At 41.5% G+C, this 19,837-nt stretch overlaps 1 protein-coding gene across 1 annotated transcript in view; it reads left to right on the forward strand.

Annotated features, from left to right (window-relative positions):
• The first annotated feature begins 3,295 nt into the window (after window positions 1-3,295).
• The window catches only part of CASK (calcium/calmodulin dependent serine protein kinase), a 239,321-nt gene continuing 222,779 nt past the window's right edge, over window positions 3,296-19,837 (forward strand). Inside the window, 1 exon segment of the mRNA XM_086608529.1 lies at window positions 3,296-3,356. Within this exon segment, the coding sequence (XP_086464655.1) occupies window positions 3,298-3,356 (59 nt within the window). The 5' untranslated portion in view covers window positions 3,296-3,297.

The raw sequence follows: 19,837 nt of genomic DNA on the forward strand, positions 1-19,837 counted from the left end.
TTCTCATGCAACTCAAATGGTAGGTAGCACCCATTTTCGCTCTCCCCCTCCAACGAATGTGGACAACTGACATGTTTGTAGGCTCTGATAGATTTGCATTCCTTCTTGCCAGCCTAAGCAATGAATGCTACAGCTGCTGTAACAAGCGTGTCTTGTTTGCTCTGGAATGGAAAGAAAAGAAAAGAAAAAAGAAAAGAAAAAAGAAAAGAAAAGAAAAGAAAAGAAAAGAAAAGAAAAGAAAAGAAAAGAAAAGAAAAGAAAAGAAAAGAAAAGAAAAGAAAAGAAAAGAAAAGAAAAGAAAAGAAAAGAAAAGAAAAGAAAAGAAAGAAAAGAAAAGAAAAGAAAAGAAAAGAAAAGAAAAGAAAAAAAAAAGAAAAAAGGGAAGCTCAGCCCATCAGGTGAAAAGAGCAGCTGCTACCCTCCTCCCTGGAAGGTAGTAGGACCCTTCAGGTAGGCTAGATGCTGCAGAATGAACCACGTCTCTTAGGGAAAGCCCATTTTGTTCAGTGTCTTCCAGGAAACTACCTTCCCACATCAACTCTAACTCTCCAACCTGTGCTCCGAGATGCCATCCATCAGCAGAAAAAGCATTTTTATGTGCTGTGTCAAAACAGACTCAACTGTCCTCCAAAGCCGTTAAACGGTTTGTTCTATTACACCGTTTTGGCCCAAAGGCCGCCATGTATTGCTATGTTTAGTACTCCTTGTTTCCAGTTTAGCCTGTCACACTCGGGTGGTGTGGCCTGGTGTGACTCCCAGCGCTTGGCATTCAGAGGAAGGCGAGACCTCGGCGAAGTGATGCTGGAGAGGGGTAAAAGCATTTGCCTCAGTTTGGGAATGCTGTTATGAGCATTTTTCTTCCTTGTGCATTTTTGTACGGTTTTTCCTTGTTAACGTCTAGGGAAGGCTCTGCATATAGATAGGTGCCAATTTCTGCTCAAAATATAAGTGGACACTCACCCATATTCTAAAACTTACTACCACCAGGCCCATGTGTTTTCCTTCTCCTGATGGCCTCGGAAAAGGAAAAAAAATGGTTGCCCACAGGTTTAGCTGTGTGGAATTTATGGAACAATCTTTTTGTTTGCATTTCAAATAGCAGATGGAGTTCAAATATTTTTTAAAGGTTTGTATGGCACAGAGCACGGTCTCACGGGAGCATTTCTCACCTTATACGCTACCCTTGTGCAGGAGATAAGCGTAATTATTTTCATGGCTTTTCTTGATTTATTTTTCTCTTTTGAATTCATCTGGAGACAGGAACAAGGTGTTCTTGGTGAAGTGTTATCAGCTCTGCATTTTAAAGCTAACCTTTAAACCATTTCATCAGATAATTCTTTGACAGGATTTTTTCTCTGTGTTAACAGCTGTATAATTTACCTTTGTTAATGAGTTTTAAGAAGTTGCATGTCTGCTAAAGTACTTGGGTAAAAATAAATACTTTGTAAACTGCAATGGTTCCTGACTAATTCCTTCAAAAGAGCTTCGCTTTCTCCTACAAATCATCTAACTCAAAACTTGGAAAAGCACGCATGTGCAACTTACATCTGTCTTTTTGTACAGAGTTTTCCGTGTGGCACGTTAAAAATCACAGATCACAATTTACCAGGTAAGCACTTGGTATTTTAAAATTCACCGGATGTCTGGTTGTTTTTAAGTAGCTACTAAGAAAAACGACAGCCACCAGTTACTTGCCCAACTGGAAGAGCGTATCTAAGCACAGTCCTAAAAGGTTCTTTTAATTCCCTGCTCTCAGAGCTAGTAAGAAGATTCTGTTCTCCCTAATAACAAAGAGGATTCAAATTGTGCTCCAGGAAATACTTACATCCTCTTGGAAAGAACGAGCACTTTAACCGCCCCTGGACAAAGCTCTACAAGCCCAGTTTTGCACAGAGGTTCTTTATTACTAGGGTCGAGTTCGTGAGAAGGAGAAGGGACACCCGTCACTGCAGACCACGCGTGTCTGCAGCTGAACCGCCGCACCCACCACCTCAGCAGCGGCCTCCGCGCCCCGCCGAGCGCGGCCAGTCTCCCCTCTCCCCGTCCCGCACCCTCAGCTCCGGGGCCGCGCTCGGCCGCGCTCACCCGCGCCCGCCGCGCGGCGGGGGCGCCGGCCCCTCTGCCGCCCGCCTCGCGCGAGCCGCCGGCGCTCAGCGGGCTGGCGGCGGGGAGCGGCCGGCCGCGGAGATAACGACGGTCGGTAACCGAGCCCCGCCGGGCCCTGCTCGCCGCCGCCCCTTCGCCCCGGCCCGGCCGCGCCCTCACGCACCACAGCCGCCGGCCCCGACCAAGCCACCCCGCCGAACCCCATCCCCGCGCCATGACGTCATCGCGGCCCGCGTCTGCGCACACCGTCCCGACCGACCCCCCCCCGCAACGGGCGGTGGGCGTGGCCCCGCGCGCAGCCCTGGTGGGGCGGGGGAGCGGGGAGAAAGGGAGCGGAAGCGAACGCAGCCCCCCGCGTGCGTGCGTGCGTGCCGCGCCTGCCCGGCCTACCGGCGCGCGCGCCCCGGCTCCCGCCTCCGCGCGCGCGCGCGCCGTGACGGCGGTGCGTGACGGCGGCTGGGAGCGCGCGCCCGCCCGCCCTCCAGTAAAGCGAGCGCCTATCGCGGCCGCTGCCGCCGCCGCCGCTGCTTCTCCTCCTCCTCCTCGCGCCTGGGAGCGTAATCAACGGCCGCGCCGGCAACTCCCCGCCCCTCCCCCTCCCCCTCCCACTATTATCCTCCCTCCCGGCGCGCGCCCCCCGCCTCCCCCTCCCCCCGCCGGGAGCGCGCGGCCGCCCGCCCGCTCGGCGAGGGAGCGAGACGGCGCTGCCGCCTGCCGCCGGCCCCTCTCCCCGCCGCGCCGCGCCGATCCCTTCCATGGACCCCGCGCCGCCCCGCTAGCTGGAGCTGCCCGCCCGCCCGCTGCCGCTGGGGAGTAGCCGGCTGAGAGGGGGCGGGAGGGGGGGTGGGGGGCGGAGGAAGGTGGGGTCGCGGAGTGTGTGACACGCGCGGGGAGCGGCGGCTGCGGCCCGCGGGAGGGAGGAGGAGCGGGGAGTCCCGGCGCGGCCGCGGGAGCCCCCGGGCGGGTGGCGGCGGCGCCCCCGGAAGGTGGCGGCGGCGGCGAGAGCTGCCGTAGCGGTTGGGATTTACCGTCGTGGTGGCGGTTGGCGCTGACCGGCAGGGGAGCGCGCCGCGCGGCGGGGACCGTGCCCGCGGCCCCCCCTCCCCCCTCCCTCGCCCCCCCTTCCTCCCTCCCTCCCGCCCCCCCTCCCCGGGGCCGCCGCCTCTCGGGCTGATCCCCCCCGCCCGGACCATGGCCGACGACGACGTGCTGTTCGAGGACGTGTACGAGCTCTGCGAGGTGATCGGCAAGTGAGTCCCGCGGGGAGCGGGAGGCGGGCAGGGCAGGGCAGGGCGGGCGTGTGCGCCACCGGGCAGAGCGGGGGAGGGGGCGGCGGTGCCCCCGTGCTCGGCCCCTCCCGGCGGGCGCCGGGGGGAGAGGGATGCTCTGCTCGGCACCCACCTGAGTCGCCGCCGCCGGCGGGTCCGTGCGGGCGGTGCGGGATCCGGGTCCCCCCTTTGGCGGGTGCCTCCGCCGCGCTGCCCACCTTCGTGATTACACGGGTGGCGGAAGGGGGAGAAGTGACCCGATGTTTCCTCAGCCACCATGATTAACCACCTAACCATCACTCAGGCTGGCTGCAGCAAGCGGCAACCGCTTCCCACCCCTTTTCTTCTCCTCCCCCCTATATCCCATTCCTGGCACACCCATCAAGGATTGCCTATTGGGGAAGGGAAAGGGAAGATATCTCCCTCTAGATCCACCTATTCACTGGGTGTCTGCATATTTGTGCGCCAGGTGTTGGTTTTTCCTCTTCTTTGCTGCATAATAACGGGCTCGGTGGTGGCAGTACGAGTGACGCTCGGGTAGTGCTCGGTTTTCGTCCAGATCTTTCCCTCTGCTCTCATTTGTGTGGAAATAGAGATGTAGAAGGCAATAGGAGTGCTTGGCCTTTCGAATCTTATTATGCAACTGCTATTAAACCCATGTTGGAGGCTCGTATCAAACCTAGGAGTTGAGGTAGTTGCTAGCGTTCCCCAGCTGCCTCTTTCGGGTAACCGCTGTTACAGGGTGGATGAAAATGACAGTTCAAGTCTCAGTCTGTGTAATCGCACCAAGAAAATGCATAGAATCCCCCAAATCAGATGGTGATAAAGAATTAAAGCTGAACTCCGTTCCCCCCTTCCCCGTTTTTGTGACTGCCTGGTTTCGAAATCCATTTTTTATTTATTTGTCGTCTTTAATGTATTTTCTGTAGTTATGCCTGTGTTGCAGAATGGACATGAAAGATGTAGCAATGTTGCGATTTCCTAAATTTTCTGTATGTTTCTGATTCCAAAGCTGAGATTGCTGTGGAAGCCTTAGTAGTGACACCGTTCAGTGTGTTTGCAGTTTTTGCCTTCTGAGAATTAATTTTATAGGAATAATTGTTCACCACGTTTTGATTATAAACAAATAATTTTTTCTGCATGTGTTCTCTTGCCTGCCCTCCACCAGTATGCTTTTCAGTTTGTATCAAGTGCTGTCTACTTTCAAAGCTAGGGCTAAAAATATTCTAGAATTAATCTTTCCTCAGGATTATACTAAAATGCTAGTCTTGGGCTTAGCAGGTGACTTTGTTGTCAGCATAAGTTTCAGCGCTCAGTTATGTCATTTCACGAGGTATTACTATCTTTAACACAAACAACTTTTAAAAATATTAAGCTTAAAGGGCCTTGTTTGCTGTCATAAGCAGTAAGTGATTGCTTTAGCTTAGTGCTGGTTGTTGGTGAGGAGCTTCTGTAGCTGAGAAACAAAACTCTGTTATTAAACATGTTCTCAAGACAGTTTTTGTCACGCTCATTTTGCAAGTGGTTTTATGCTAACTACTGCAGTTCAGATACTATTTTATTCATACCTCATTACCGTTAGAAAGAAGGGGCAGCGATTATGCATGACCGCACACCCTTTTAGAGAACAGATGATTCACAGGGGACCAGATGTTTGCACATCTCAAGTGACTTTTTGTTTTGTGATCGTGGAATTTTGAAGAGAGAGCTCAAAAACTGTGGATTAGGTATTAGCTACAGAAGTTCCACAGATTTAGGTAGTATAGATAGTGTTGTGATGTAACTGGATCTAACAGATAAATATTGAATCACAGTAGCTTAATCATGCCAAGAGCACTGTAGCAAAAACAGGGTGGATCACTGAAAATAGCAGCAGTGATGGTGTGAAGGGTTGATAGCTCATTGTGATTGCTCAGGCTTTTCCGCACAGATGTCATGTCAGTCCTCTAAAAAACATTTTTAAAATAAATACACAATTTCATGCACAGTTGTATAAGTAGTATTCCTGTTTCTTTGCAATACCTACGCAGGTGACTTCCAGGGAACCAGGTATGTGGCATCTTTATTTAGCTTACAGATTTTGGGTACCACATTGCCCATCTTTAAGCAACTCGAGGAAAGCTGCTGTAAATCTGCGCTGAATTGCTACATATGCATCTTGCTAAACATCTTTCAGTGAAACATCCACTAAATGTCTGCATGTTCCTGTGATTTATTATTGATTGATACAGTAATTTAGTTCTTGCAAATAGCACATCTGGCCCTGATTTGCGTTTCAGGCACATGAAATATTAAAATGTGTAATTTATCTTTCCTAAATAGGTAGTTACCACTGTCATTTAAGGTAGTAAAAGGTATTTTCACAAAGAGTGTGGGAAAGAGATCTTGGCCTGTAAAATGTCTGAATATTTAGTCTAAGAAATGTCTCAAATTTCCCATACCATTTATTAGAGAAATAAGGAGATTGTTTCTTAGCTGACAGTATGTGGTCCAATTTGTTGAGGCGTATTCTGATCTTTAGGATAAACTTTAAACACTTTTAAATATGATAAACTGATAATACTTACTTTGTGTACGCACAGTGATAATAGCTTTTGGTGTGCTGGAGTGTGGAACAATTACAGTGCAATATTATATGAACGAATTGATTGGAATGACCGTGATAAACTGTTTATTATGTGGCATTTAATGCATCTAAGTTCTGCAAGCATGCATTTTTCATTTTCAATGGGTGCGGGAGAAAAGAAAGGCCAGGAGGCATAGAGAGAAATTCTACTTCATGTTTTCCTTAGAAAAGTATTAAGTGAAATCTTCATTTGCATATATTTCCAGTATAGTTTCCATTGCTGAAAGCTATATTGAGATAAAAATAGGGATAACAATTCAAATTTCTTGTTAAACTTTGAAATGGCATTTATGACACTAACATTAGTCGTGTTGTTTTACATTACCAGATGTGTTATGTTCTAGGTTACTGTCTTGTCTTCAGACTTGGCTGGCACAAACACACTTCAAGCAAGAAGTAAATTAGGGGTTTCTGTATTATCCTTCAGAAATGTGTTAATGTATCTTGGGATAACTGGCAGTGATGAAAAACACAGGTCTGCCTCTTTTTTTTTTTTTTTCCTGCTTTCAAACTTGCTTCCAGGTAATTTTGAAGAGATTCTCTCTGTATATTGGTTGAGAAGTACACAAGCTAAAATACTTAAGCCTTTTGTTATGTTGATCAGACCATGCGTTTGACTGACAGTTCACAGATAATAGTGCTAAGTGTATTTCTTCATTTTGTATTAAAATTTTCATTCGGAATGCATTGAGTAGTTTATAAAATGTAGTAGGTGTAGAGTTGAAACGTTTTGGATATTCATCTGAGGTGAAAACTGTTCTATCAGAGGAGCTCCATGTACACATAGCAGTAGTTTTCTTTGTGCCAAAGAGAGAATGCCTGTCTTTAAGTGAGAGTAGACAAATTTGGTGTAGAATCTATAAGACCGAAGCATGGCTTTTATGATAGATGGAGTCCTTGTTCTACAAGGACTTTAATTTACTTTATCTGGGTTTGAGTTTCTGTACCTCTTAAGATTCATGTAGGTTTATGTTAGCATTAGAGGAATACCATAAAGATTGTCTGATCTTTCTAACAATAGGATTGCAGGTTGCTTAAAGACTTCTCCAGATTTTTAAGTTGTAAATACTACATGATAAAGTTGATAAAAGTTTCTTTGTGCTAAAAAAGGCATTGGTCACAATTGAAATCACTGGTCTTCATATTAATAGTTATTTAAACCGTACATGATTGTAATTTTGTCTTCCACTTGTGGACCATATATACGTACGGTTGTTGTGCATAGTAGTGGTGCAGTCGTTGGTATTTTTAGTGCCAAAGTATGATGTGATGATTGGTGCTAAAACTATCGTAGCTTTCAGGATGTTCTCTGCAATATGATTGGGTTCAGCCTAGTCTTTTTCTGCACTGCACACTGAGGATTTTAGTTTGGTTTCATTCCTCGTTCCCCTGTAATGGGATGATTCTCTCTGCTGGGCTCTTCCATCTAGTAAAGAGGAGTTAAAGTGCCTAGAGCCTGTTGGTATTAATCTCTTCTGCATCTTACCAGCACCACTGGAACACTGCAGGAGATGTGAGGGAAGGATGCAAGGTCTTGGAGTGGGAAGTGGGGCAGGGTTTTTTTTTTGCATTAAAGTGTGAAGGCTTGTATCCCATCAAAGTCAGACAAGAGGGCAGTGGCTGCAGTTCCATCCTCAGCTGTTGCTTTGAGATGGAAATGCTTTGGGTTTATGCCCCAGCCTGGGGGTTTTTAGGAAAGGGAGGAGAGAGCTTATGGATTCCTTGTCCAAGAACTATTTTAATAATTTTAAGTATTGTGATAACAAAACTATCTAGAAATATTTTGATGGTTTCAGTGGTATTGTTTTTCATCATTGCCGCCATTTTCTCTGCGCAGGAGTGAGAATACTGTTTACTCTCAAATGTACTTTTTCTCTAGTACACCGTTGAAATTTTCTATCTCCTGTAAAACCAATGCAAATAGCTGATGGGTATAATTCTGACAAACCAAATGAAAATGTGAAACAACTGTATCATGTACTTGCTGCTTGGGAAGAGGGAAGGGAACTTTTCTAGGATATGGAAAGTGATTCGTCTAGTTTAGCTTTTGAGTTTCTTAATACTGTTTGTTTTATTAGTACACTAGTATTTCATTCTCAGCTGTTTTCTGTTTTACAGTGTTTAGGATGAACAGATCATAATGAATATTTGATTTAAGCGTGAGGTCTTAATATGCATTGCTTCAGGAAACAGTAGATTGTTTGAAATGTATAGTTGCTAGAACATCTCCTTAGCTAATTTATTCTGTTATGGATTTTAACTGTAATAGTGACCTGTTTCTACTTATGAGGTTCTGTCTACTAAAGAAGTTCAACTGTAGCTGAACACAAAGTAGAATTAATATACCTGGTTGCAGAGTACAACATTTTAATCAGTACTCTCAATTTGTGTGGCTTTTTCTAGTGTTGTTTTGATAAGCAGCTCCATTCTTGTATACATCCTTATGATGTGAACAAGACTGTAATGATTGGGAAGTGGAGGCTTGCTTAAAAAGGGGAGTTTGAAGGAACTTGATATAGGAAAATGCAAGCTGAGAAAGATTGTGCAAGGGCTTTGCAAATATATTTTTGTGCTTAAACACCAAAGAGAAGGAAGCACTTGAAGGTAAGAGCAGATGAGCAAATGCGTGCACACTAGACCCGAGTAATTTGAGGCTAAAAATTTAGAAGACTGTAGACCACTTTACAATTAAGATTCTGGAGCAGCTGTCTGTGAGAAGTTGTGGGATGAAAAAAGCTACCTTTTCTTGAAGATTTCCTAAGTTAAGAGTTTGATCTTTTAATTAAAATAGTATGAAACTTTGTTGCCCTCAAGAATGGGCACTAGGCTTTAGGACCCAAGTGATCCCTGATAATCATTTCATTTCAAACACAATGCTTGAGATAAAATGCTTTTGGATGAAGAAATATTAGGGAAAGAAAAGACTCATATTTTATATCGACACTCACTTACTTAGCCCTCTGTCTGATACACTGGCCTTTTTATAATCTCTTATACGGAGGTCATGATGATGAAAAGTAATCGAGCAGTATTAACCCTAACATCATGTTTCCAAAGACAACTTTTCAGAAACCTGTAGTAATATTAAATGTGCCATCCACAGAATGGTGACTTCAGAATTGGAAGTGGTTGTTGCTAAAAGTAGGTATTTTACGCCAAATTGTGGAGTTAATAAAAATAACTCTTATGAATTATCCTCTTCTCCAGGAGTAAGTACGTTTGTTTTTTTTTAATACACAGTGTGAAAATGTGTATACAGGATATATTACGCGCGTGGCCAGAATTGTTATCCCTAGTTGTTTAAAAAGTTAGGCTGATCTCTTAAGATAGTGTACTAATCAGCTAATACGCCCTCCAAAAGAACCCCAAGAAACTCTTCTTTTTCTTTGCTTATATCAGATAAGCATGTAAGAGGACACCTAGGTAAGGCATCAAACGCATGGGAAGAGAGAGCCTTCACTTCAACGCAGCTGTAAACTGTGCTGTGTTTTAGAGTGTCGGGTTAGTAATGTCTTTTAATAAACTTGTGCTGTATCCAGAGTGAGTTACAATGTTTCTTGGGACATGCCTGTTGGCAAAAGCAATGCCTCCGTTGTGGGAAACAGAAGCGCACAGCAAGCTTTGGCGTTTCAGTTACAATAGCGTTAATAGTGTTTAAGCCCCATTCTTACCAATGTCTTTTTCTGAAATGAAAACAGCTCAGTAAGTTTTGGAATAATTTTTGGAGCTTGACTACAAAAGACCTTTGCATTATAAGAAGGATTTAATTTTTCACTTCAGTTTGTGTGAGAAGCAAAGACGTCTTTTCAGAGAAACAACTAAAAAACTGTCACAGGATAAATTTATGACTAAAAGGACCGAGGGCTATTTCCTAACATATTCTCAAATGACAGAAGTGACCCTCCCTTGGTTAACAAGTGCCTTGCTCTTGTACTTTCATACCTTCTTGCTAGAATAGGGTAAGAAAGGGTAGCCAGAAAGTTACTACATACCTTCTGTCTTTTTTTTTTGCAGTATTCAAGGTACAGTGGGGCTGTACTTTCCTTCCAGGCTTAGGATTTGTCAGAATTCTTGTATTATCAATATTTTGTCAATTTCTGTATTGACTTAGCTTTTTCAGAAACTGATAGTTAAAACATGTCTTCACCATGAGAAGACATTCATGGTTGATGCATATTCTTACACACTTACAAAGAAATTCATTGTGTGCCCCTTAAGTTCTGTGTGTTTTCCTTCCACCAGAGGTTTCTAAATAGCATTTGATTAAATAGATTTTCGCTAGGCTCCTTCACCTGTTTCTTTGACTACCCAATGGCATGTGTAACTGCTTGCAGGTACTCCGATTTAATTTTTGACTGACATCCCCATTTTCTTTTCTGAAGAGTGTGGACATAAGCAGTTACTCCTAGCACTTAATATTGAGTAAATTTCCTAGGATATGTGAATTAAGAAAGCTATAAAGAACTTGTCTCTGAACAAAATTTTTAGAAGTGAAGGCTGGGATATGAGTCCTATACAGTCATTTAAACTGGTATAAAATGTGTTCTGTTTCAGTTCAGCTGTTTAGGAAGCACTTTCAGCTAAGTTGAGGAACTACTTTTATCTCATCAAAGTGTCAGTTCTCTTGTAGTTGAGATTGAGAAACCCTTACAATTTTTAAGTGTGCCTTTTCTCGGGAACATGTCTTTTAGGCAACTCATGACTTTAAACTCACTGTTACCAAGGTTTGGAAGGTAGTTCATATTTGGAAATTTTTGATCCGAAGAGCTCTAGAGGTAAGGGAATGTCCTGGTTTTAGCTGGGACAGAGTTAGCTCTTCTTGTTACCAGTGAGAAGAGCTCCGTGTTTTGGTTTTACTCAGAGGCTCGCTCTGAGAAGAATGCTGATAGCAAGCTGATGTTTGTAGTTGGCACTGAGGTCTCAAGGCCTTTTCAGCTTGCCGGGTTCTTGCCAGTGTGCAGGAGCACAACAGGATAGGGGGTAGCATGGCCAGGATGGGGAGTCCACGACTGTCCTTATGATTTGTACTTGGATTTAGGATTGAGACCAGACTGGCCAATTAGTATTCCATGTCATGCCCAGTATAAAAGTGAGGGTCAGCCAGAAAGAAGGGCCTTTTGCCCTTCTGGGACTCACTTTCGGACTCTCATAGTGCTTTCTCTCTCTCTTGCTCTCTATTTCGGGCCTCCCGTTCATCTGGGATTGCGGCATTGGATTTATCTGTTTTGGGATTGCAGCTTTGGGAAGAGACAGGCCTCGGTCAAGGGGTGGTGAGCAATTACACTGTACATCACTCGTTTGTGTATATTTATCCTTGTACATATCTGTACATATATATATTGGTAGCGGTAGTAGTAAATTGTTCTTATCTCAACCCATGGGTCTCTTTTCTTTTCTTCTTTGATTCTCTCCCTCATCCCTGGGGTGGGGGAGTGAGCGACTGTGTAGGGTTTGGTTGCTGGAGCGGCTTAACCCACGACAGGGGAAAAAGTCTTAGCTGTAGTGAGGCTGAGGCTTCTCAGGTACAGTGGCCTTTAAGATATTCAGAACTTTGTGAAGTCTGCCTATAGATGTCTTCTTACGTGGCTATGTAAAGTATTAATTTTTCTTTTGTACCTTCGGGATTCAGTATGGACTTTTTCAGTATTAGAGCTGTTGTCTTAAAAAAAAAAAAAAAAGGCTTTACAAAGGTGGTCCCTGGTTCATCTCTTTTTGTCACCCTGAAACTTTGCCTGAACTCTTCTGCCTCTTGCTATACTGTATTGCTCTTTCCAGAGGAAAAAAATAAAAACAACAACAAACCAAACCTCTCCACAAACCAAGAGAGTCTAGGAGTAAAATCTTTGACTGTGTTCTTGATGTTCTAGCGTAGAGAAGCCAGCCAAAAGGGTCTCCTGTTAACTTTACTTCCACCCTGCTCTAGGGAAGTCTTGCAGCTGTTGCTGCAAATGGAGTTGTCAGCTGCCCTCTATTCTTCTGTTTTTTTGGCTCCAGATGTTTTTCCTGGTACTGAACAGTGGGAAAGCACTAATTTGCACTCAATTAGAGGGATCTGTACACCTGTAAATAGAAGGAACTGTGAAGAAGCATGTGGGTTAATCTTATCTCTCTTCTCCCAACCAGTCCTCCACCCTCCTCTTACTGGTTAGGAGAAGATTATACAGAAGGTGGGTAGCCTGGGAAGATTACAAAAACGTTTTGGGAGTGATATACTTCAGTGACAGGATCTTTCCTGCATCAATACTGATCTGACCTAGTAACTTTTCCTGGAACAGAGCACATCTTTGTGGAGCTTTTTAGATTTGCCAGGGTTGAACTTGAATCCAGCAGGACCAGATAGCATGAGTTCAGACAGATTTAGAGAAAATATCTGTCTGGTCAGTGCTGGTCTAGCTGCAGAGCAGCTAACCACGTTGAGAATTGAGATGAAATCCTGCATCCCCGTAATCCTGCAGCCTCTGTAAGTATATCATGATTCCTGAAGGACAACTGTATAAACTTGTAGCTGGTCTGTAGATTCTGTAAACATAGTAGTAGTAGCCTTTCTCCTCTTTTTGCCCCTGTGTGAGGCACTGTGGAAGTATGTGAGTGCAATTTTGGGATGTGAGCTGAACTAAGTTTGCTGCTGCTGGAAGAGGAAGGTCTTGCTCTCTTTATGGGCTTCCGTGCCCTGCGTGATCCACCCTTCCTTTGTGCCAGCTTTAGCATTCATCTGATCTATATAAGCCAGGTACACTACAAAAACATACACTGGTTGGATGGGTTATTCTGCTATTTTCACTGGCTTGACTAGACCTACAATGCAGTCAGCGCTACCTCAAGGTAGAAGACTTAGGGATGGAGAGACAGGATGTGCAGGAGCCCTCCTCTCTCCTCACCTATAACAGTAATGAGCTACTAAGGCCTTATGTTAAATGCTTTTTTGTTGTTTTTTAAAGCATGTTTGGCTCTTGCATAATAAGCAGGAAGATAGCCCCCAGACTCTTTTCTGTGATAATCCAGAAAGTGGTAAGGAAAGGGGAGAAAAACGGGAAAGAGATTATTTTTTTTAAGTTGCAAATTAACAATTACTAACACACACACAAAAAAAATCACACTTAGTTGCTTTTATGTTTTTAATTTGCTTCTTCCTTCTTTCTGTATATATTCTTTCGAGTGTGCATGTATTTTGTTGGGTCTTTCAGGACTTAAATATTAGCAGTTGGATGTACTCTGAACTGCAGGCATGCTTAATGTTTGTGAGTGCCTTTAATTTTTATAGAAACTGAATCTAAGTCTGTTTTTTCTAGTTCTGATATGACTGTGTGCAAAAGTACTGATAGCCTATTTAGGAAAATTCAAGAAATTCAAAACCAAAATTTTTCTGAGCTGTCTTTTTTTCAGATTTTCTCTAAACTTAAATATAAAATGTGTTGCATTAATCAAGAACTTGTTTCAATTAAAATATTTGCAGCTTCTTTTTTTAAGGAAATTTCTGTGTTAGTATGTCTAGATCAAGTTTAGATTGAAAAGTACCAAGTTCTGCTAACAGAAAACAGTTTGCCTTTCTACAGCCCCTAAACTAGGAGTAACCTCTTCCTTAGAGTGTGCCTGCAAGCGTCTTAATTCCAGAGCTTCAGCACTACAGAGATGAAAGCAGCACAAGGGACTTTCAAAACTGAAGGTCAGACAGAACTGTTTTGCTCAGTTACAGTTACTAGATTAAGATTTATTTTTTTTTCCACTTTTTCTTCTGTGGAAAAAATGGTTACCTGTTGGCTGGATTTCTTGGATGTTCAGACCTTAAGGTTCAATTATCTTTAAAAGCATAAAGTAAACAGGGTGCTTAAAATATCAGGAGCTCTTTCTCGAATCTTAGATCTCAAGTGTGTCAATTTTTTTTATCAGCTACAGGCACTTCCCAGTTGGAAAGTATTCGATACTTCATAGCTGCCATTAAGACACAGTATTGTCAACTCTTGCAAATGTATCTCCTTTCTTGGATTCTTAGTTTGAAGTTTTCAAAAGTCTGAATTGTCTGTTTACTCTGGTTAGAGATGTTTTCAAATAGATTGCTGACTGTAGAGTTGGTTTCCTTTTGTTGTGTTTATGAAATAGTTAGAATTTTCTCAGAAGAGGGTCTGGGAATGGAATTTCTTCTTTTTGCTTAATCAGTATGATCATTGTGGATGCTTCTTTTCCCTTCTTAGTGATCTGGTGAATATTAAATGATTCCATAAAACATCATCTGGGAGTGTTGAGAATACCTTTGTTTCCCATATCTACTAGCCTGGTCAGTGCTTTTTCAGGCACTATGTGTTAGGGAAGGGCTTGAATATGTGCCTCACAATTTTGGATTGAATATTCCAAGCACAGATGAGTGAGTAGCAGCTGCTGCTGCACTGGGCATGGACCGGCAGGTTGGATCTGAGAACTGTCTCAGTTAGTAGCTAGGCACAATACGTAGCAGAACTGTTGATTTGAGTATTCTCCTTAGTTGTGAGATACTGAGCCATTTGTTGCTGTTGAGACGTGCTTTTCAATATGCTGGGATCCTTTTGTTTCAGAATTAAACAGCCAACTCGGAAGCACAGAATTATAGACTATTCTCAGGGATGCAGTTTAGTAGAAAGTTGAGATCGCTTTGTGAAACTTTTGTGATTCTTTCCCTGAATATTTGTTGCTTTTCAGAATAGGGCTGTTTCCTATGTTTCAAATATAATTTAAAAAAAAAATGTTGTAGAAAACTAAGAGCTGAAAATTATCTTCCTGAAACTGAGCCTATACCTAACTTTTTGGTATTTGTTACAGTTGCAAAGCTGAGGAAAAGCATGAGAATAATACCTTCCTGAAATATAGCTTCAGATGCATGGCTGGAACATTCAGAAGTCAGTGGTGACTTCTGAGAATATTGATACATGTCAGATTTAAACATGCATATTTTGTTGAAAGCTGTTTTAAAATGCTTTTTTCAGATATGTTCTCAAAAATTGATCTGTGAAGTCATTGCATTTAAAAATCAAGCCTTGCTGTGCTATATACCTGTTCTTTCTAATGGGTTTCCATTTATTTGGTCACTGTTTAAAAAAGGAAAAAGAAAAAAACTGCTTGAAATATTTAGTGTTTGAACAAAGCTGTAAGACTTATTCAGAACTTTCCTTTTCATTTAACTTTTTTTCTTACTCTCCATTGATAGCTTGAGACTTTGCTGCCATCTCTAGTTTCTTGATGAAATTTATTCTGAGCTGCTATTTGGTCCTATATTTTCACCTGTACTCTTAAAAAAAAGACAAATTTTGGCTGGATTTCATGACTGCTGTTAGAAGCCTTTGTTTTATAAAACCTGTATCAGTGAAGAAGATAGCTGTGTTTGTGTTTATTTCCTTTAGAAAACGTTAGAGAAATTCTCTAAAGAGAAATATCTTATATTCTTCCTTGACTCATCTTCAGATACAGCTGTAGTTAATAAGCAGACTTGGACCACTTTTTGCTCTCATTTTGGCAGTTAAAAGTTTGCAAGTCACACTCCCGTTTCTGTTCTTAACTCTGATACGACACCTTAAGTTTTTAATCTTATTTTGTTTTCTGTAATATTAAGAGATGTTTCAGAAAGATTATAGTTTGGTTTTAGAAATAAATATATGTTTTTATACCACTTTAATGCATATTTCTATCTTTTGTAAAAAGTAGTCTTGTTCATCTTCCTCCTTATTACACCTTTGAGTGCTTTCAGAAAATCTTGAAGAGAAGATTATACTGGATCTGACTCTGCCTTCTCTGTTGGTTGGTTAATGAATATAGAACAGTTTTATTTTTTGCTAGTATCTTCGGTAGCAATATTTTACTTTCAATTTGAATGTCAATATACCTTAATGTTTTTTAAGGGTTTCTTTGTCAGTTTTCATTTTTTTTGCATTTCTTTTATAATGTAAAGCTCCTCGGTAGCTCTGCCAAACCTTCTCTCTGGCTTTTTTTCCCCAGTTTGCCTTCCATTTCTTTTTTGTATCAATACTTTTATATGTTGTTTCACACTGTATGTGCTGGCCTACCCTGAGATCTCGTTTAATTTTGTTCAGACTCACTGGCTTCCTAGCAGACTGTAGGATGTCTGTCAATCAGAATTTTGCTCCCATGGAAACTGGCTTGCTGCGGAATTGAACTACAATTTCAATTTCTGAAATTAAAACTAACAAAGAGTTTCTCTAGTTCTCATAGTTACAAGAACCAGAACCTTTGAAATAGTGTTATTATATAGTTTTATCTTTGAATCTGCAGCCAACTGCAGACCATAGTGTTCTGACCTGGATTATTTTCTTTATAAGAAGTAGTACACAGTAACCTGTTCTGTTACTGTCTACTGAAAGTCTTGATAACAGTTCAAGTATTCAATATGTGATGGTTTTTGTTTTGTTTTGTTTTTTCTTTTCTTTTCCATAATATTTGTGAAAGCTGTAGGGGTCCTGAGCTTTTCTTTTAGCAGGTTAACTTTGCCTCTGCAGCATGGAAACCGTAAAGTTTTGTGGCTTCACTGCTTCTGCTTAGAATTCGAGGAAGAGAGGTAGTTCGCTGCACTCTTAATTGTATCCCTGTGAGCATGTGTGGAAGAAGAAAATTTACTGAGTCTTTTCTCACCAGGAGGGAATAAGATCTTGACCACCTTGTTTGAGCAACCATGCTTCCCTACCCAATCAGTTTGGAGAAAAAGCAGGGGTTTTCAGCACACAAGCATGTTTTATACCTACAAACCAGCTCCAGTCTTTCCTGTAAGCTGTAACTAGCAGGAAATATTTTTTATACTTTTCACATTTTTCTACTTTATCTAATCTCTGTGGCTTTGGGGGAGTCAGGAGGTAGTCCTCAAAGAATGATTAAAAAAGTACTGCTTTTTTTTCTCCCTACTACTTTTGTTAAGCTGCTGCTGTTTTACAGGATAACTCTTGAAATCTCAGGAAGTGGAAACTTGCATGCCTACTGCCCATGTTCAAGGTTCTGTTACTTCCGGAAATATAAGCTTCCAAGGGAGAGGAGAAAGTCATATCTCCCAAGTCTGAAACTGTAACATGACTTCTGCAGGAGTGTATTAATGTGTTCTGTGGAAAACATTACGCCAGTAAGCTGGTTTGAGGGTGTGTGATCCTGCCCTGTTAGTAAATAAATGAGAGATGGTATTAACACTGCACCTTTTTTTTTTTTTTAAAAAAAAAAGCTTTTTCCACATGTAAATGGCCTGGTGGTAAAATTCTCTACTAAACATAAATATGATTTTCCATCCTATCAGCTTAAATGCTATTTGGAAATTTGTTGTTTATAAACCTTCAGAAAGTATGTTGTTCTTTAATGACATGCAAAAATCTTTTTATCAGCACTCTTCAGAGTGGCTCAAATGCACAGAGGTGTGCTAAGTCTAAATTCACATTTGACCAAGTGCTAATTAAGAGTTTTTCGTGTTTGGAGTTAAGACCCTGCAAAACATGCAAAAACTCTGTGTTCTTGTCTGCTTTAATGGATATGAGCTGAGTTAAGATCAGTATCTTGCTCAGAAGCAAAGTTTTGATCCTGGCATACTTAATGCATATGGTAGGAATCAGAAAGTGGACAGTATTGATCTAATGTGAAAATATCCTTTATATTTTGGTAGTTTTTTTGGAGTTTGTTGTTGTTTTTTTTTTTTTTTTCAGTCATCAGATGTTTTCTATATCCTCTCTAGTCCTGGTTCTCAGTAAAGCATGTGTAATCTGTTACCTCCTCTCTTCTAAAGGTAGGTTCGGAAGGACTATTGCTTAGTGTTAGCAAGCAAGCTAGTAATCAACAAGGTAAATATGCTGATATGGTTCGGAACAATCCAGTATCCAAAACTATCAGTGGATTTATGAATGTTTGGTGCCATTCAGAGTGGACTGAAAAAATCATGTTCAGCTTCTCAGTATTATTTTGGAGGTGACTTGCTAATTAAAATTGATTAGCATATGCTCTTTTGTCAGTTAAAATGGTTTTTCAATTTATGTGTTTGAGAAAATCTATCTAGTAGTAGAAGATTCTAACTGTAGTCAGACAGTTGTCATAAGAACAGTTTATTTAAATTAGAGTCCATGTTGGACTACATAAACAGTTTGTAGTGAAAATCTTACAGATTTACATAGGTAATTCTGTAAAATGGGGAGGAAGTGTGAAAGCAAACAGTAGAAAATGTTCACAATATTAATATTGCAGATCAAATTAATCTTTATCTTGTCCAGGAAAGAGTTTCTGTGCAAATGTTCACTTTCAAAGTTTTTTACATTTCATAGTAAGATGTGTGTAATAAAGTTCTAAAAAAATCTGTCAAGCAGTGTTCCTTCAGGTGTGTTCCTCCCCTCCATGTAATTTTTGTTCATATTCTTACTTATTTGAGGCTGAACTAGACTGAAATAAAAATCAGGATTAAAAAGATTGTCTCTCTCTCCCCCCACCTCTCTCATAAGTTTCCCACTGAGTCATTCTCTTAAGGTATTTTGGCCAGTTTTCCAGTTACAGAACAATTACTCTTAAAACCTTGATCTTTACCTCGATGGGAATCAGGGAGCACTTGAAAGCAAATTGCTGTGTAAACAGCCATGTGTCTTTGTGAAAACAGTTAAGCCAGGAAACCAGATTATCAGAAGGAAGATTACCCATGTTTGTTTTTATAAGGAAAACGTGAATAATACCAATATTTTTATGTGTCAGGCAATTATTTTCTCTTCTCAGTTGATGATGTGTGGTTGTCACATGCTGGAAAACGTTAGTGAGGGAAGGGGCTTCTGGTATTGACTCCCTTTTGGTGATGCTACCTTAGTGATACATGGAATGTGTGATATTTGGAACCTGGTTTGTCACAGAGCAGTGTCATATAGTGAACAGACTTATCTATCCCTCAAATATCCCATGTGTAGAAATTATTTGATTGAGAATCAGGCTAGCATCTTTCTTGAATTTTCAAAAAAAGCTCAGAAAGAGGAGAACCAGCAGATCATTAGCAGTTTTGAATATACATATTTTTAAGAAACTTCTTTTAGTTTGGTATAATCTTCCTCCGTCTTGTATTTGAAGCCACATTCAGACTAGACACTCGATAAAGCAATGGTTTTAAAGCTTTGTTCGAGGCAGATTCTTGTAGAATGGATAAGACTGTAAACATGGAGTTTTCTAGCCTTATAAAGGGAGTCCTTTCTCCTTAAGATAAGAAATGAGCAATTAATTGGAAATACATAACCAATTTTGAAAGTGTGCCTCAACCATTTAAAAAAAAATGCTGCTACCTAAGACACACAGTTGAACTATGACATCTTGTGTACTATGTAAAATGATTTCTAGTTATTTTAGAGCACTCTTTTCATGGGTTATATATTCTGATTTTGGCCATAGTAGAATCTGGTTTTGGCCATAGCATTTGGTGTTGAATAAGATTTCCATAACAAATGAGGGCATCACCTTCTTTGTATTCAGAGGGAAAATACCCTAGGTGTAGGGGAGACTATTCTGTTGTTTATTCTGCATTTGAGTCTGCACCCAAAAGGGAGAAAAGATGCAAGATTTGAATCTCAAGAGGTGTGCAGAGGGTTACTTTAGTTCTTCCAGTTGCACTTGAACCTAAAAATGAGTAAGGGACTTTGATTCAATTTGTAGCATGTGTTTGCATTGAGAATCAGGAATGGGATCTCCATTAGTAGGGGCCGGTTAAGGTCGAAGTTCTAGACCTGTTCAGCTGCTTCTCAATTGAATGTGGAGAGGAAGAGCAGGTAATAGCAGTGACCACTGTTCTGCCTCGTTCCTACTGCCATATTATAGAATCATAGAATGGTTAGGGTTGGAAGGGACCTCAAAGATCATCTAGTTCCAA

This window comes from Tauraco erythrolophus, chromosome 1 (genome assembly GCF_009769465.1).
Source record: "Tauraco erythrolophus isolate bTauEry1 chromosome 1, bTauEry1.pri, whole genome shotgun sequence".
NCBI lineage: Eukaryota > Metazoa > Chordata > Aves > Musophagiformes > Musophagidae > Tauraco > Tauraco erythrolophus.